We start from the raw sequence: 20285 nt of genomic DNA, 5'->3' as shown, positions 1-20285 counted from the left end.
ACTTAGGCAAAACTGAACAGCAACTTTTTAAAATATGTATTAGCATTAAATAAAATGAACAAATTGAAACAACATTCATGAAAACATAATAACTAAATTTATTTACATCTAATAATAATACACCACAGCTAAACAAATCTCATCATCAAGCAATGAAGTAAAAAACATGTAGTAGCAAGCTTAAAAAACTCATTTAAGTTTATAATATGAATAAAACAACCCAACTGATTATAGAATCAATTAATCAATTGACTGGCATCAAATGAATATAACCAATGCTTGGTTCTGATTCTGAACCAACTGCTCCTCATTAGTACTCATCAGATTTGAAACTAAATCAATTTTCTAGCTAAGAGCACTGGATACTATAACGATAGATGCAGATGCCACCATAGCAACTTTCTGCTTCAGTATTGCTTCTAAAACGTCATTTTGGCCCCCAAAGATAAATTCCTCCTCACTACTAGTTGCTAATTTGAAACCTATGATGGTAACTGTTGACTGTTATTTTCACTCATCCTGCCTATTTAACCTTGCACTTCTTTAACTTTTTATCACACTAAAATTTCTTTGGTCATTTTTAATGAATATGTAAACAACCTCAACACTCCTAGATATGGGTCAACCACCTTTCCGAAAGAGTATCGCTGTGAGGAGTGTGAAGCTACCACCATAGAATTAATATTCAAGGAAGACTGGGTTTCTAACATTTAGAACAGATATTTATTTTGCTTTCTTGATATTTTAGCACTCAATTAAAGTTACTCACTTAAACGTGGTTTGTTTGTTTATTAAATTTCAGGCACCTTTGTTTTTGGACTAGTGAGCAGCACTTGCAGCATTTTTTCAGTACTCTTTGGAGATGAGCTCAAATTCAAGCATTTTTTCAAGATTGTGTGATACCTGGTATGAAAAGAACAAAGAATAAGGAATGATGGTTGAAATTCAAGAAAATGCATAAGGTGTCCCTGAATAAAATGGTAGGTGTAGTTTTTGGAAGATGTGATCATTTGTTTGCACCTGGGAAATATGTGGAAATTCCAAAATCCCACACCCAAGAATCAACATAGAAATGTAAGATAACTACATTATTAAAACCTGATCCAAATGTATAAGCATAGTAAGTTACTAGTGAGGTTCACCAGTGCCAGTTTGGAGAGAAAATACAAATAAAGCTGTTAGGATAGGTAAACATATTTAAGTAAATGTACTACCTGTGCATGCATTACCTGTGAGGCTGTGCTCTTTAGCTTTTCAAGACCATTCTCCAAACGAACAATCCTGGCTTGCAATTCTGCATTTTTTCTTGCTAAAAGATTCTGGTACAACTTAATTTGCTCCAGGAATGACTTTGGGGTTGTGTAGTTGTAACGTTTTTCATTCTGAAGAAACTGCTGACTCATCTCATTCACAGATCTGTGGACATTTGCCATGAACTGTGCAATGGATATCCTTAACTGTGGCTAGAAAAGTAGCATATGAATTGCAAATTCTAAGTGATTAGAATTTTGCATAAAAATGAGCAGAAATATTTGCAAATAATGTGCTTTAATCATTTTGCCACAGATTTAGTAATATCTTAATATTCAAGCATTTTTCCTAAAGCTTAAACACCATCAAAAATTTCTAAGAACAAGACTAGTGTAAGGTGTAATTAATAAATAATTTCATGCACATGAAAGCACATCTTAACTGCTCAAAATTTATAGATGTGTTTGGTAAAAGTAAAAAAGTACTGGAAGTTTTGGAAAGTCTACATTAGTATGTTCAAACTATAACTTTTTCCTCTTTTCAATGAACAGACTCAAGAATGGTTGATTAAGAAGGCAATAAAATTACCTGATGACAATCAGTGCTGAAGGAAGAACTCTAAAATAATTTGTATTAGCAATATCAAACCCCATAAATAACAAATTGGATAAAATTTTGATTAATTAAAATGTTAGTAATGCAGTCTGGTGGTAATATGTTAAGAAATAAATGCAAATTAAATATGTTTTGGCAAGTGAAATTCTGGCTTTAGTTTTTTTTAAAATCTTTTAATTCAGTTTCAGTATAATCTCCATAAACATAACATACAGTACCCTCTTCTATTCAAATCTGAAAACTCTCAATCAACCAACACAGCCATGCCCATAGCCATTTCCATGAGAACCTAATATATGTCAACAATGTTTTGATCTCAGACTTTTTGAAGTGTTTGTTGCATTGTTATAATTAATGAAAAGCAGACCTGCTTTGTATTATTATGTTAAATTACATCATGTGTATGAAAACAATTAATGTTTTTTTATAGAATAAATATGAAGTTAAAATGCATGCAAATCCTACCTACAAGACAGCTAATGGTCATGGTCATGTGTCAAGTTACCCATTTCAATTGAACATATTGAACAGTTACAAATATTATTACATGCATAAAATAATTAAAGTATTTAACATTAACCAATACTCATTTGCAAATGTGATTAAGGACAGCAAGGGAACCAATTCATCATGCATCAAGTACACTTGTTGCTTGGTTCACTTGCTGTATTTAATCACATTTGCAAATGAGCACTGATTAATGCTAAGTACTTTAATTTATAAAGAGAGTTCCGACAATTTTAGTGAACTTAAAATTCCCAAATCTGCATCCTGAGGTTTGCATGAGCAGACATTTCAGTTACTTGCAGTGACATCACAGGATCAGAATTTTACTAACAGAACAATAAAAAGTGAGTTCTGATTTTGTCATTTTTCAAAACAAAAATCTTTTTTGAACAAAGAGAATCTTGTTTTACTCTGAATCAACATTAACACAAGAATGTATTCACATGCAAAAAGCAGTGATAAATATACAATGCTTTTGCTGGTACACGTGATCTGTGTTGAAAGCTCTTAGACTAATGTTTGTAATGATCTTTCAAGGATTGGTCCTCTTGAAAATAAAGGTAATTAGAAACAACTATTTACCAGTACTGACAATTATTCCCAATGATTATAAAATGAGTATTAACCATTTAACCCACACACCCACCACTATTTATATCCATAGCATTTCTAATTTTTCAAAGGTCCATTGGTAGCCTGCACCTTGCTTATACTGCGATCTTTTTTGGACCTATTGTGCATTAGTTATTGAGGGAGAGATGTATTATGTAAGTCTACTAGTTCAAATAAGCAATGTTATTCAGCTGTACAAAGAACAATGCCAACATACAGTGAGAAGTTCCACCTCCTCAAGGAATCTGGCTGAAACGGACACTAAGGCTTCTTCTGGCCATTCATGGAACCAATCAATACTGGTACAGTTTGTCACAGATGGGAATTTACGACTTCTGACACGGAGTGTGGTACCAACTGGTGAGAAGCACAGCACAACCTAAAAAAATGTTGCAAATAAACATTTTGGAAGGGAATTTCTAAAACTGTATATTATCATACAATGTACAATATGTATTAAAAAAACAACATAAAGACCTTTCATTATTATGTCAACAAGGCAATTCTAAATAAAAACCTGAGCTACTAGCAATGGGTGACTGAGACTGGGTCCTAATTTTTGTTGATGATGATGGTGACAGAATCAGTAGTCTGAAGGCTTTTCACTATAATTTACATGCTCACAACTACTCTTCATGGTTGAAACAGCTAGTTTTTGTCAAAGCAGCCTGGGCAAGCCTTCCTTGCCCCCTGCAGTATGTTTTATGGAGTATGGACAGAACCTGTGCATTATGTAAAGTAATGAAGATTTTATATTACATATCAAATGGTGCCATATCTATTCCCCAAAAAATGGGTAATATAAAACAGGTTTTGTCAGAATCTTCAAGTTTTCACTCGAAGGAATTTTTAAATACTAGTATGCAATGAAAAATAACACATTTAAAGGTGCAAAAAGTTGATTCTGGTCCACAAGTAGTATGCAAGACATAACTGTGACTTTTTTATGTGGATAATATTTTAGATTCTGAAAGCTGTTTTGTTGAATTTTGAAATGTGTTTGCAATAAATGTTTCAAACTTGGTAACTGGTTTTACTTTTTGCACAGTAAAATTCACAAGTTCATATAGTATCTTTTTTTCTTTAATTTATCCAGTGATAACCTTGATTTTGGTTACAAATATCTGCAAATGATCAAATACATGAAAATTCTGACGAATTTGGTACCCTGTTTATTAAGAATAGTGACCTAACATCACAGTCATTCACCAAATGGGTAGCCAAATATAAGTGAACCTCCTGGCCAGGATGGTCTTCTTAACAAGATGTTTTATCCTGTCCTTCTTGTCAAATCTCTCATGTATGCAAAATTATTACAAATTTTTAAAATCTTTTTTCCATTTTTTTTTCAGATTCTGCTTCCAATTTAGCATATTTTTAGTAATACTGCCTGTGACAGCAGGTTTAAGCAGTTCAAGACAATTTATTTACTAATTTCAACCAGCATAAAACAATTAACATCTTCATTGTGTCAGCAGCATCAGCAACAACAAACATGCCATCACTGAAATCCATGTTTACAGAATTTACATCAAATGTGGATATGGATATACATACTGCAACACTGCTTGCCAACTTTATAACCAAACATAATCTCCCATTTATGGGAATAGATCATTATTCTTAGATCTTGTCAAAATAATCTTCCCAGACGTGGACATCACACACAAGTTCTCATACAGATAAAACTATTCATATAGTCACTCAAGCTTTGAGTCCTCATTTGGACAGAAAGTCAAAGACATGCCAGAATAATAATTTGCTATTCTCATTGAAAATTCCCATTCTTCTGAAGTCAATACTCTTGGCAAAATTTTGTGAATCTCCCAATTTGTTTCACAGCTGATTCTTCTTTCATCATAAAGGTTTACTATTTGGCATATTATAAATTACATTTAAGTATATTAATCATAACCTGTATGATAATGGAAATTAAACCTAACTTTTTCTGGGAAATTTGTTCCTGTTCTAGAACAAAATGCATAATAATGTAATTGTATTTATTTCAATAATTTTTTTTTTTATATTTACAATTTCTTTTTTAATTATAATTCCATAAATTAAACCACTTCTGCTGCCATGAAAGGAAAATAATTTGACAATAACATCTCAGTTATTTTTTGTGTGCATGTATGAGGTTATGAATCCAGCAGTTTACGAGGATGAATAGAGAATCACTGACACTCTCGTGTCCAAGTACTGCAATGTCTATAATTTTGCATACCATTTAAATTTTTGCACACATAAAAATAATTATTATTGATTTGCAATCAAATTTTTCAGATAAAGAAGTCTGTTTACTTAAAAGTTTTTGTTCATGCATGCTAAGAATGATTAGATGAATGCTTTTTTGAATCAATTTTTAGTACTCAGCAATGGTTCCCCTAGTGCTATTTGTGTCTGATCATTTGTACATACTGTACAGTACATCAGAGGTTCTATTTCATCCACAGGACCCCAGCATAATGCATCCATTGAAAAAGCTCCACTTGGAAGTGTTTCATTTACTAGGCCCACTGTGGAAAACAGAAACTTACTGCACAGTTTCTTCTATACATCATGCTCCACATGGAGATAGTCAACACAGTTAAAACATCAAACATGTAATATCTGCTGTGATTGCTGTGCTTTTATGACCAAAACCGGATCAATCTAATTTAATCATGTGTACATTTTGTTTTGGAATCTTCAGCTATGCTCTTTCATAATGGATTAGGATATAGTGCTATCAATACAGCCAAATCTGCTATTAGTGCAATTCTAGTTTTTTCAGATGGCTCCAATTATTCTAAATACCCACTGCTTAAATGTTTTATGAGATGAGCATTTAACAAGAGACCTAATTTACCAATGAATGTAGTCTCATGCAGTGTGCAAAACTGCTGCCACCCCGCTGGTCCAATCCCAGCCATTTTCACAGTGGAACAGGGCAAGAAATGAGCAGCCAATCCACCTGGCCAGCTGGAATTTTAGGCATCTCTAGTAAATTTAATCTAAAATTTATATTTTCTTATGCTATTAAAAGAAATATTAAAAACCTAGTGAAAACAAATACTGCTGATTGTATTTTATGACTATAAGTGACATGAGAAGATGAAAAACTCATGGATTTTTGAAAGTTGTTAAAAGGTATTTTTACATTTAGTAATATCAGCCACCATATTCTTGTAACTCCAAATAAAGACTCTTCTGAGTCTATGTGATGTCTGATGACACATGCTACTTTTGATTCCCAATATCAACATGTGGATGTATTTGGATGTATGGAATCCACCAGACACTCCAAAAACCAAAAACACCAAAAATCTATTCAGAAGATGTAAAATACAATTTTAAAGAAAAGATAGTTGGGTTACAGAAATCACTTGGAATATGGAAAAAGGATGCATGCTAAGACCAATGCAGTACTGCTACTGTCCATTCAGCTATTATTACAAATGACTTCTAAGCAGTTCAGTTTCACACAAGCCTATCATAATGCTGCCAACATTACCAATTCGTTTTGGGCACGAAAGTTTTTTTTTTTTTGGGGGGGGGGGGTAGCACCATTTATTAGCACAAGATATGCAATACATGGCAGCCAGTATAACTGGTGGAGGAATAACCAAGGAAAACCCTAGAAAGAACCACTGACCCACAGGAATCTATTGGCAGCCTTCTCACAAACGCACAGTGACCAAGAAAAAGACTCAAACTTACATGGACAGAGGTGAGATAGCAGCGATCAGTGAAGGTGAATTCATTAGAACACTTGGCCACCCAAGACTCAGCACATGATTTATTTCAACATCATGTATCTCAACATAGAAAGCATTACTTTGCATTTTATATATTCCCAAAAAAGTAGTCATGTAATCAACCATGCTGCCCCTGGAAGTATGGAAGAATAGTTTGTGTGATGCAATATAAAGTAGTTGCTGGTGCCAATTAGACACCTGAAAACATTTTATTGTCTAAAGCTTTTCTATTTTAGAAATAGAAACCATATTTGATAAGGATCACAATCATTTGTAAAAATTCTGAAAACCACAACAGATGCAGGGCCATATATAAACTCATTTGGCATCACAGATAAGTGTGGTAAATATCAAATTCCATCTTACCTTTAAAAGTCTCCTGACTTTATCAATAAAAAATGACCAGCAGTTCTCCCTTGAGTCTTCCAATCCACAACCTTTGACTTCACTGCGCACACCACTGATGACTTGCTCTACTTCATCATCAGAGAGAAGATCTGGAATTTCTCCTGATGCCAACAAGTCATTGATCAACACAAGGAATTTCTCTTCAACCACCTGGGCATCAGTCATCAGGAACATTAAACCAATGCCCTTAAGCCCTGTTTTTATATACAAAGCAGCCAAATCCATTTTTAGGTCTCCAATAGCATAGCCCTTTCTGAGAGTCACTTGAAAGACTTCTAGACTGCTGATGAATGCAGCGAGGCGAGATAAACTCTGCTTACCACTACCACCCACTCCTATTAGTAGTGCATTGCCACGGGGAGACTCGAGGATTCTATTGATTCGGCAGATGTGCATCATGGCAGCTTCAAAGAGGACAAGATTCATAGCTGCATTCAGCTCATTGTAGTTATCTAAGGCTTCCACAAGGATTTTGTTCAGACTAACCCAGCTTACTGCTGGCATGTATTTGGATTCTCCAATTCCCATGCAAAAGTGACAATAGATCAGTGGCTGGCTATAAACAACATTCTCATCAACATCCTGAAAAGATACAGCTCCTTATTAAAACTTCCACACATTTTCTGCTGTACAGTGTATTTCAAGAGTACAAACTATGTAATTTTACAAAAAATGTATAATTCCAAACAAAAGACCCTCAAAGCAGCTGTCACTCTACTAGCTGAAACCAATTTCAAGTTAATAAGCTCACAAGATAACTTTAAGTGCACTATAAAATTCTTTGTCTTGGCCTTTGACCAAACAACTGCTGTCATTATCAGTATGACCAATCATTTTCGAGAAGAAGCCATAAAAAGATTTTCAAGATGGTCATTGTGTCAACCCCTTGGGAGTCAGATTGGCATCATTTTTATTTATGACCAACTAGACATCATTAGAAGTCTTTACCTGAAAACCCTATGCTGCTATGGCGATTCATTCAGAAGTAATTATGACAAAATTTTAAAATGGTATCTGTGCAAATGTATTAAATGTTCCAGTCTCACCGCTTTAATCTATAGCTGATTAGACATTGTAAGATGTCATTTAGTAAAAACCTGTTGCTGATACAACCATCCATTCAGGAAGAGAAGCAATAATATGACTGTTATGACTGATCCTGTGCTGGCCATACTGGATGTGTGAGCAGCAACCTTTCAAGGAACAATCACACAGTCTAAGAATTCAAGTGAAAACCCATGACAGTATTACTTTTAGTTCAAAAGGAGGAGAGATTACAAGATTTTCAACATGGTCACTATGGTTGCCATATTAGACATCAGATTAGTACCATCTTCCAACTGGACAGGAAAAGATGTGTTTTAGTGAAAACCCTATGCTGATTCAACTATCCATTCTGGAGAAGTAATAACAAGGTTTTCAAGATGGAAACTAGATGTTCAAGCAGCTCCATTTTCATTTCAGACCAGCTTGATCATGGGATGAATTGTATGTGGAAAGTTTTATGGCCATCCTCCAAGTAGTTTTGGAGCAATGATAACAAACCTGTGAGAACAGACAGAAGGACTACAGATGATGGACAACTGACTGTCTGTCACGGAATTGTATAAATCCTGGTAGCCTAGTGTGCTGGTGATGGAGTGTGTAATTCCATATATGTAATCTTTTAGCAGTGGGCAAATTTTTACGGTTTGTAAAACCCAGTGTGTTTTTGGGACTGTAAAGATAATTTGTACATCTGTTCCTTTTGTTTACATGATTTCACTATTTGAGTGAATACATTTTACTATAGGAGTAAATAGTTTGTTGAAATTATAGTAATTACACATTTTTGCATAATACTGCACTTTAAGTTGGTTGTAATGAAAGAACTTGTAGAACTGGGGAAACAGTTTGGCTACGAGGGGGAGTCCCTTAGAAATTTTGTTCACGAAGAACAGGCTAGGGAAAGGGATCAGAGGTTAAAGGAGAGGGAAATCGAAAGGGATAAATTAGAGGCAGAGAAACAGGTAGGGCGGGAAAGAAGGAAAGCCAAAGAAAGAAAGATAGCTTTTGGTGAAGGAGAAGACAGAATTAGAAAAGCAGGCAGAGAAGGAGAAGATAGAATTAGAGAAGAAGATAAGAGTTGGATGGGAAAGGGAAGCAGAAAGGGAAAGATGTAGTTAAAGAAGCAAGCAGAAAGGGAAAAAGGTAGAACTGCTAAAAGAAGTAGAGCAGAGAAAGTTAGAAAGGGAAAAACAAGTGAGGTTAGAAGCTTTGGAGATAGAAGATAGAAATACAATATTTTGAAATAGCGAGTTCAGTTCATTCTATGCTGCATGTGTGAAGTGCTTTTGATGGGAAGAGCTGAATGCTTCCAGCACAAAGACAATGTATGACGACTTCATTTGTTTATAAATGCCTCACCATAAGATTCAATCTTTACATTATGGAATGTCTTGTCAGTGAGTGGTCTACTTTAAGGACTTGCACATCTTCAGCTGTAGAGTTGACCCAAGTGATCACAGAATGACCAGAGTGAGTGGAGTGGTTGGACTGACCCGAATGACCCGAGCGATCAGAGTTATCGAAGTGATCGGAGTCGATGTGGTGCCAGATGCAGAGCTAACCAATAGAAGTCGACCATAGCAGCTGTGAAGCTGAACCATAGCAGCCGCAGAGCTGAATAAATGGTGTTGCTGGTTGAGTAGCAGGTGATCGAGCATTGCTGACTATGACTGGTGGGTGCTGACTGCTTAATTGACCAATCTGCAATACTAACGCCTTGATTAGCCAGTGTGACTGGTAGTCGAGTGTGCTGGTGATGGAGTGTGCAACTCCATACATGTAATCATTTAGCTGTGGGCTAATTTGTACATCTGTCCTTTTTGTTTAAATAATTTCACTATCTGAATGAATACATTTTACTAGATGAGTAAAATACTAAGTTTGTTTTACTATTTGAGCAAAACACATCAATCTTTTTGTTGCGAAATCACTGAATCATTTACCCCTTGTCCTGGTACTGTGTAAGGTTATTTATTTGTATTTTCATTGTTAAGTCCATGTGTTTTATGTTAATTGATCCAATATTTTCATCATATACACGCACAGATTAATCATAATTAAGTGCTCATTCAAGTCATTCGTTATTAAACATTATATCTGTTATCACCATCAAAAGTGTTCTGTTGTAAATCTGAAATCCCACCCAGTTATCTTGTTACACTATCCCATAAGCTCTTCTGGTCTATGACCAGTAGAGGCAAAAATTAGAAACTGAACTGGGATTATTTGATTTTGGAATAAAGTGATAGCATTAATAACGTAAGTTTCAAGATTTATTCTCTTCTATTTCTGAACTAAGCTATTGAGAAATGCAATAGCAGTATTGTTACTTGTTCAAAATAGTGGAACAAGTTATAAATTCACTGTAACGCTTCAGTTCTTTTTATATTGAAGGGAGTTACCTTTTTTTATAAAGAGCTAGAGTACATTGATCTTTTTAAGATAACCTTAGGATAGTGGACAATACTGCCCATGCTTCTGACACAAAGGATGATTTTTAGCTATAACAGGGATAAAGGGGAAGGAATGGTAAATATAACCCATCTACATGATTAGCTGACATTTTAGGAATATTGATGAAGCATTTCAAGGGAGAAAAAAAAAACAGCAATAGTAAATTAAACTGATATGAATCGATAAAAATGATTAACAAGTTTTTAAGCAAACCATTACATATTTGTAATGTATGATTTTTTTATAGCACCAGTCAAGGCTTGCAACATTGCCATGGAACAATGAAATATGATCTAGCTTTAATGTGCCATTATCTCAAATGAAATCTCATGCTCAAAGTTACCCTCCTCATTTTTCTTTTCCTTTTTTTTTTAGTAGCATGTCATATGCACAAGGAATCACTGCTACAACATGATTTCTAATAACATTAATCCAGAAATAACCAGGTTGTGGCATGGTTCCCAAACTTTTTATAACCACTTCACCAATTTGTCATAACTGATTTCTGAATTACTTTTGAATGTTTCGTTGTTTGTTTTGTTTTTTGCCACAGTACAGAAGGGTTTTATTTATTGATCAGGGGAGATGTATGGTATTCTTCAAGATATAAGACTGTCTTGTTTTTCTAAGAAATACATTTGATGTTTTTATTTGTGAATGTTCACTCCAAATCTGTCAGAAGGACATCAATGAACTTTGCTTCAACCTGTATTCTTTTTTTTTAAGATTCAGACTCTTAAAATAATCACTGATACACATAGAATATGATGCTAGACAAATTTACAAATAAGTTATTTTACTGTCTTTCATCCTTACAATTTCAAGTAACATGTACTGTTATTGGATACTTGATTCTGGAGCAAATCTATTTAAGCTGTAACAACAGAGAATACTACTGCTATAATTAAATATGCCACTCTCTATTTTGCGGTGTCTAAAGGCATAGTTATCACTTAATTGTTAAACTGAGTACTCATTTCATTTACTCTTTTCTCTCATTTAGAGAAAGCTTCAATGTTTATTGTAGACCCATCTTTATCTATGAAATCTAATGGATGCTCTCAAACTGTGGTAACTTTGTTTCAGAAAATCCCTTAAAAAGTTTCACCCCTGATATATCATTTGTCTATCCAAACGACTATCTCAATTATCACCTGGATATCCCTAATACTGTCATAAGTTGTTAACAATTCAAACTAACTGGAAGTTTTCAGGGTAAATAACAAGCCTGCTTGATGTCCTTTTCCAGTTCCCCAAAATGTCTATTCAATGATAAATAAAAGGTAAAATCTGTCTCATCTGCATCCAATATCTGCAACATCCAGCTTTAACATTTCTCCAAATAAAAATGAACAAAACAAAAATTGCAAGCTGTGTAACTCTGAGGTACATGGATTCAATAGGATTTAATTAACTTAAAGTTACAAAAATGTATGGATTATTCAACACCTAAAGCAGATGATGAACAAAATCATGTGAAAATTGATTCACCCGTGCAAATATGGTGATCATGATGTAAGCAAACTAATGTTTGGCCTACAATCCAAACAGGATGACAATGTTAGAGAAGCCTTGGCAACAATCAGGTTAAAAACTATAAACTGATGAATGAAATGACTAAGATTTGTGCAATTTTTATATCCCTGATGCTTTTCACTTTTTTAAATTGGTGTGGGGTATAAACTGCTGGGAGGATAGGTAAATATTACTACTGTAACAATATGATGTCAGTACCCATATTCAAGTTTAAATTGTAGCAGTTACTTTTAAGCTTGACTAAAAGTTTATTTTTTAGAAATTCTTATGTCAGTTTTGGCCATTTTTTTGTTGATAGTAAATCAGTCTTATCACAGAAAAAGGCCTTGTATAAAGTGTTACATAACTATGCATGAAAAATGAAGTATTCTTAATCATATGGACTCCAGCTCTGAAAATTCTAGAGGTCTAAAATTTATACAACACTAATTAGTGGCCTAGACACTCGGGTATAATTTGATCATACCATGGCACTCACAATTTTACAGTAATTTCACCAATTTCTTAAAGTACTACAAGGTTTTAGTACAAGTTTGATTTAATAATTTGACAAGAAGTGTTGTATTCTGAAAGTAAATAGGTCTTATCACTGTTTTTTTTCAATGAATATTGATATTAAAGGTGTCTGTTTGTAAACGTTTATATCAATTGTGTCAGTAGTTGATCAGAATTAGTTACAAGTTTATTTTAACAAGTTTCCTACCTAATTAACTGCTTATCATCAATGTCAATCACACACCTTCAGGCACTGCTTAAAAATTATGAAGAAACAAAAGAAGCCTCTATCATGTGTATGTAGCATAGTCATGTTGTCTAACAATTATCATGCAATCAATGCCCCCCCTACTTCATTTTCTTGTTAGCAATGATTCAAAGTGTTGCTTATGTAATTACATTTGGCATTCAGATTAATATAGAATCTAGCAGATATAGCTCAAGTGGTTGCAATTTATGCAGAATCATTTGATGACCTTACACATACACATGCAAACACACGTCTTGACAAGTTTTGCCACCCTAAAAGGACAAACCTGGTGACCCTCCACAACATCCTTGTGACCCTGATTTGGGTAACAACCTTGGGGTTGGGAACCACTGATCTAAGCTGAAATGACGAAAATGTTTTTTTTTTATACGCTTATTGTCTATGGAATTATTATAGATTCAATGTTACCGATACAATGAAATCTGACAGGAAATACATGTACAGATTCAAGCTATGCATGGTTTGCTTCTTATGTGATCACACTGTTTTAATTATTTCTCATCTAAAACATTTATTAAGATGGTAGCTGTGTTAATGAAGCACAAACTTTGCACTCACTGCTGTACTCTACCCCTTCCCAAATTTGTTGAGCCTAGTAGATACAGTCACATCGTTTCCTTTAGTAAATGACTCTTTCCACTTTTGCAATAAGACATTCAATAGCATGATGGTACTCAGTGGAGCCTAACCCTTGTGATATAACAGGGTTTTCACCTAGTGCTTTTCGACTCCGAGTTTATATTGAAGGCAATTACAAAAGAAAAAGAGACAAACATGACAATAAAAACACTATAGTACTAAATTTACGAAAGCTCTCATTACTTTATCACATTGTTTAAATGTCTAATTGCTTCATTTACACCACATAACCACTACAATGGAGCCTTTATGCACAGGCTTCTTGTTGTTTTGGGTTTAACGCCATTTGTCACCAAGTGATAGGCTATACCTGGCAGCTAGTATATCCTTTTCTCATGATTTTATCATTGGAATTTAACCCAATGTGATATCTAAATTTTCAAACAATAATTTTCTTAGATGTAATCATGTAAACTTTTGCAAATTCAACTTTCTTTAGAGTTTATTGCTCATTTTGTTTCTTTCTGTTTTGTAACTGCTACTGAGAAAGACTCAAAGATTTCAAACCACCTGAGGCAGTTAAAAACTAGTTTTGCACTGCTGCTGTCAGTTTTTTGTGTGAATATGTTGGAACAAATATACACCAGACACAGCAGAAAGGGGCATCCCTGGATCGTACATGATGCATGCATGGTCATGGTGATCTAGGGGTTGGTGGATGCAGGCACAGCAAATGTTGCCATTTCTGAAGGACGTGGGTTCGAGTCTCGGTAGGGAACTAATTTAAAAAAGTCTCTAAAAATTGTAGCTATATTTGATGGATAGGTCTGACTTTTTACAAATAAAAAAATGCCCTGAATACCAAGATGCTGTCAATTTCTGTTCAGCTGTTTTCAACAAGCTATTTAAATATATTCCTCTGTGTGCTAAACAATGTGTATGAAAGGTACCTCAAACGCCTTTTTGGATGTCTCTTTGCATATTCTATTGTAGGTATCAATATCCTCCTTGTCAACTAGCTTGTCCTTGTAGACTCTTTCACATTCATGTACCCATAGGCGAACCAATTCTGCAGGTGTCTTGACACTATCAGGCATGGAAAACAACATTCCCTACAATTGTAATGCTCATAATAATAAAAGATTCTTTTCAATCTAAAATTCTCACAAGGAAGAAGAAAAAACAAACCAATATAAATACCTGGTAAAGGCATTTAATATTTAGGATATTGTGTCAGCTTTATTGGGTGTACCATAGTATGTTTCGTAAAACTGCCTTTCTGGGTACTGTGTATGATCAAGCAAAATACCCATTAAAAATTGCATTTTTAAAAAATTCTTCCAGAGGAACATTTGGAAGAAATAAGTACGCACTTGATATACCTAAATAAATCAAAACTAAAATAATGTCTAATATATCTCTACCACTGTGTATACACCTCTCCCTCAATATCTCACACACAACGGGGTCCACAAACATAGAACACACTATAAGCGAGGCGCGAGTTAACGAGGGACCTCCAAAAATTGAAAAAAATCGCTCTGAGATTGAGAAAACCATTGGGGTGGGTTGGAGCAGCAGCATTAGGGAACTTGGCTGTTTATTGACCGAGTCCACATTTTAAGTCATGTCGATAATAATTTTTAATAACGCACTTTTTCTAATGAAGTTGTTTGTTATTCTGTTTCAATAACATTTATTTTCAAAATGTCCAACATATGAAAGATCTTTCCAACTGGTTTCAACAATCATCACGTGTATGCAAAAAAAATACGCGTTTTACGTCACTGCTTTTTATTCTCTTGATGAGTCTGGTTCCCCTTCTGGTGTTTAATATTAACCTGCCAAATTGGGAGTCACCAGATCAGGGAACTAGACTAACTGTTGATACACCACCAAACAAAATTCCTTTTTCTCTCTCAAAAACATGCAGCATTTATTTCGTGAGACAATTGTCAATGGTGAAACTCAATTTTTGTATCGTTGAATTAGTACAATAGTGATGTTGTGATTTCAATGGAAGTAATAATAAAATTTCTTATAATCCTTGAGGATATCTCTAAGTGCCAGTTCAAGAATTCTCTGAAACTCGCTTGTCCACAATGGTCCGTATCTGTGAAATCGAAGCTCTTTATTTTACGAAGTATTCATTTCGCTTGGCTGCCTTGTTATCTTTGATCACAGTTATTAAAGAGTCAATTAATTTAAGGTAGTTTATGTTAAATACACAAAAACATTTATAAGTGTTTGATTGATCAAATGAAGTGTGTTCACCCGACATATTACCGGGGTTGCTAGATTTTAAGTTTGTAGGATTTTTGTGACTTTTAACTTTTCTTTTACTCCACCTCCTTTATTTGATTCAAAAGACATAATTAACGTGATAATAGAAAGGTGGCCAGCTTTTTATTCAGAGCAACAAATATTTCTGAAGTCAGTTATCAAAACACGGTCGGCACTTAATTAGGCTCTCAGAGAAACACTCGCGGACATAGCTGTTATGGTACATTGGTGCATTTTATGTTTAATTACAAGAGGACACATTGCATTTATGATTACACTTAAAATGAACTAAAATATAGAACTAGTACACATATTTTAATTAATAAAAAATTATTTAATTTGTATTTATTTATTAAAGTACTGCCTCCACTTGGCGTAAGTGACATTTTCACTGATTGAAATTTCCTTACATATCGTTAATTATGGTGTACTAGGAATGTCGTTTGGAAAGAAAATGTAAAAAATTGTATGACCTATTTTTAAATATGATATTTCATAGTGTTGATCAAAATTTTCAGGTCCTATCTACCATTTTCGATGATGAAACGAGCGATATATCAAAGTTTCTGCTGCCAATTTTGATCGCGATTTTCTTCCAGTTCAACAAATGGGTTCCATGCCCTATCCTGCGTTATAAGTGAGTTTGAGAGTTCCTGAGGGAGTGGTGTATGTTGTGATAATCATGTCCATCCATATGTGCATCTGTCCATCAGTTGGTGCTCCATGTGACCATGGACAAAGTTCCAAAAGGTGTTCAGAGAGATCACAATTCTTGGCCTCCTTTGATGGGCCTGAAGTGGATTCATATAACAAGTTGTGTTGATCTCTCAAGTTCTGATATTCCATACTGTGTTTTCACAAAGAAGGAGAGCTGGAAATATGGATATCCTTGTCCTGATGCCCCTCCTGGGAGGTGATAGTGCCATTAATAGGAATCATTTTAGATGAATGAGAATGCTTCTCATCCTTTCTTGATTGTGCAAGGGGAGAGTACTATCCCCCACCCCTTGATTCCTCCACCCAGACAAGGCAAAACAGGTCCACAACCTGTCAAGTCTGACCTGCCTTGTGGCCAAGAATGGACATCCATGGCTCCATGATGGGGAAAGAAGACTCACATTGGAAAGGGGTATGTTGATCTGGTCCCCTTTCCTTGTTTGACAAGTATAGGCCAACTCCCTATCCCCATCAGGTTTGCTCAGTAGCTTAGAGACAGTTGGGGTATCAAGCCGATCTCTGTTCCCTGACTTTTACAATGGGTTTCCACCGACTGATGCTTGAAGTATAGTGATCCATGACTAGTCACTAGATAAAGACTGATCAGGTGACAATGATCTGATGAGGGAACTCACATGAAATATTTTTGTCAAATTGTTACACTACATTTTCAGGAAGGTGTGATTTGCTCCTTATTTTCACCGGAACACCCCCCTTGAAAGGGTGCTGCATCTAACAGGAAGTTATCATGCACTAACTGGTATTCTTCCTCCACTGAGAGGAACCCAGACCCAATCTATCATTGGCACTAACAACATCAGATTGAGGGTCAGGTGTACTCGATCCTAACAAGATTTGCAACCCACAGAAGTCTCATTATTATTCCCACATAAGGAATCATCCATAGAAGAGGAGGAAGAAGGGCACCAATTTTTGTTAATAAAATAAATGCATATAGACTGTCTGAAAGTAGCTGAGGGCCTCGAGGGAGACTCGATACATCTGAATTCCAATTGAACTACGCTAGTGAAATAAATAAATAACAAATTAATGTAATACAAATAATAATAATAATAATAGTAATAATAATAATATTATTATTATTATAAGGTCTTTCAACTCCCACAAATATGTGCAGCAACTTTCTGTAAAGTCCTACACTTAAGTGCTCCAAAGACAGCAGATCAAACACTGTCCATATCCAGTTCATACTAAACATGAAATGTGAGAGTTCCAACCGTTTGTAACATTGTGCCAGTGGCTCTGCAATCAAAGGAGATTATGCTTATATGTCAATCATCTATGTCCAGTGCTTTATATCTAAGTAATCCCTAATAAGCTGTCTTTTAACTTACTTTATGCACTCGCTCATAAGAAGAGGCAAACTGCAAACAAAAAAGATCCTGATCTGCTGTATCATAATGCAAATACAGATCAGGGTCTATGTTGTTTGTTCTACTGATTACCCTTAGCAAACTGCAATGATTCAGATCTGCTGGCACATTATGCAAAGGCAGATCTGGATGTGTGCTGTCTGGAATTGGACTCGTCTTATAAGCAAATATATATGAACTGTATTCTCTCATATTTACCGTCTCAAAAAGGTCATGTAAATATATCTAAACATCCCACGCCTATACGGGTAGTCAACAAGGGCATATCTCTTCTGTGTTTTTCATGTCAGTGTTTAACTAGGGATATACTCAAGCAATAAAGAATCCTTACTCAAATGACCTTGCCATCATCCTCACAAGTCATGATGATGACCTTAATGAGTCAGGAGACAGATGAAAATTGATGCTCTCATTGACATAGTCTCTGATGCATGGCTTGTCTAGCAGACTGACCAGAATGGGCTCTGATGGTAAAGTTTAAGTTGGGTGTTGCATTGGAGTGGTCAGCTACCAATATCTTCTCCTCCACTGACACATGAAACAACCCACTGCAAACAGGTTGCCTCCATCAGTCACCTTTTATAATATGCAGAAAAGTGCACTGGGTTTATTCTGCATCCTCGTGTTAACAGGGGTTAAGATTATGGTAAAACTGAGATTATTTCTTTTTTGTTATTCTTTAGTAATGTTACCTTTATAAAAGGATATTTTTCAACACTGATTTTAATATAGGTTGTGTGATGCTTTAGGCTGTTTATTTAAGGTCAGATAAATCATGAATACTGTAATGGCAATAGGTCTGTAAACATCCTTAATTATTTTCAAAAATAATTTTTGTATATCTATAAAAGCTGGGAGATGTAATAGAAACAATTTAGGCTGGGGACACTTTAGACATTTTTTTCTCTGATTGCTCATCATATTTTTTCAATCATTACGATATTTGTTTTTTAAAAAGTGGTTCTTAAGGGATTAACATGATCAATTTTTAGATGCAAATGTTATATATTAATGTAATTTGTTTGAAAATTCAATAATTATTATAATTTTTCTGTTTTCTAATCATTTCTACCTATTTATGTATAATTTCATCAGACATGGTAAGCATTAGCACATGGATGTAACCATATTAGCAGTAACTTCTCTTGTCTTTTATCCAGTTTAACTAATATCAGTTACAACCATAAAATTGTCTAATCATCAGTAATTACATTTTCTGCTTGAAAACTGAAATAGCTATCTTCATTAAAATATTGTACATACCAGTATTAAAACAACACAAATAATGCTTGGTTCATTGCTCATATTTATAGTGACCTTGTTTACATCATGCATACCTGCCATATTCCCAGTGTTGGGGAGTTCTTCAAGCCTAACAAACACTAATTTATACAATGAAAGTCAAATACAATAATAATAATTTTAGCCTTAAATGTTAGGTCCTAATTTAATAAAATCCTCAGACTAAATCATGATATGTCAATTCTTTAATTTAGAATTTTCAAAATCTAGCTCAGTATCTGAGCTGCCAAAAAGTTCATGAAACTCAGCTTCTGTTATGGGTGTGCTGTCATCATAGATGTTGTCATTGTCATCAGTCATCTGAAAGTGTATCTTTTGCTTTTCATTCTCCATCTTGTCATCTGAATGAAATATGGTATCATCCTCAGTTCCATTAACGACAATTCTGATACAGCACTTTCAAAATGATTTGGCAATCATTTCTGATGGAATTGGGTCACATGTGTCTTTGACCCACCTGGTGACCAGGTTGATGTCCAGCCTCATGAAATTTCTGTCTTTTATCAGCTTCAGTGCACCTGAACAAACCCAGTCAGACCAAATCTTTTGTAACCGGTCTTTAAATGAGTCTTTTAGGCAGATATCCAGAGGTTATAAAATGGATGTTAAAACTCCAATGCAACAAATTCTGATTAATTTGCCAACTTCTATTTGTCGTCTTTCACCATTTGCATAGCATGCAAATGAATAACAGTTCTTGTGACAATGAATCTATTTTGATGACATTCATTAATAAAATCAGAGTTCTTTCTCAAATTCAGGAAATGAAGCGATTCCATTCTGACATGCATTCTTTGTTCTTGGCATCTCTTCTAATGCTGCTCAGCTTTTCTGCCATTCCCATACTTGCTTGTTGTGTACACAAAATTTGCATGTTGCAGCATTTATTACTTGCTTTGGCATATTCAATAACTTTTAAGTCTGCACACTGCATCATGAGAATGCTTTCTTTTATCTCCAGTACTATTCATTTTAACTATTACCTTAAATTTCTATAAAGAATAGACTTAAGTAACTTCTGAAAGTGGTAGCAGTCCATTTATACTTTATCGTGCAGTTATTTATCATTGTTAATTT

The 20285-nt window shown here is 34.7% G+C and overlaps 1 protein-coding gene across 1 annotated transcript in view; it reads right to left on the bottom strand.

The window, feature by feature from the left end:
* The window catches only part of LOC149775161 (dynein beta chain, ciliary-like), a 315340-nt gene that overhangs the window by 63865 nt on the left and 231190 nt on the right, over nucleotides 1-20285 (bottom strand). Inside the window, exons 35-38 of the mRNA XM_089944132.1 lie at nucleotides 14463-14624; nucleotides 7089-7712; nucleotides 3203-3364; nucleotides 1230-1463 (exon numbers count right to left, since the gene is read on the bottom strand). Coding sequence (XP_089800258.1) covers nucleotides 1230-1463; nucleotides 3203-3364; nucleotides 7089-7712; nucleotides 14463-14624 — 1182 coding nt within the window. The remainder of the gene's footprint in view (nucleotides 1-1229; nucleotides 1464-3202; nucleotides 3365-7088; nucleotides 7713-14462; nucleotides 14625-20285) is intronic.

The sequence above is a fragment of the Sinohyriopsis cumingii genome, chromosome 19 (genome assembly GCF_028554795.1).
Source record: "Sinohyriopsis cumingii isolate HCF-2022 chromosome 19, ASM2855479v2, whole genome shotgun sequence".
NCBI lineage: Eukaryota > Metazoa > Mollusca > Bivalvia > Unionida > Unionidae > Sinohyriopsis > Sinohyriopsis cumingii.
Note: the sequence above shows the minus strand (reverse complement) of the source record. Positions and strands in the feature narration are given on the sequence as shown.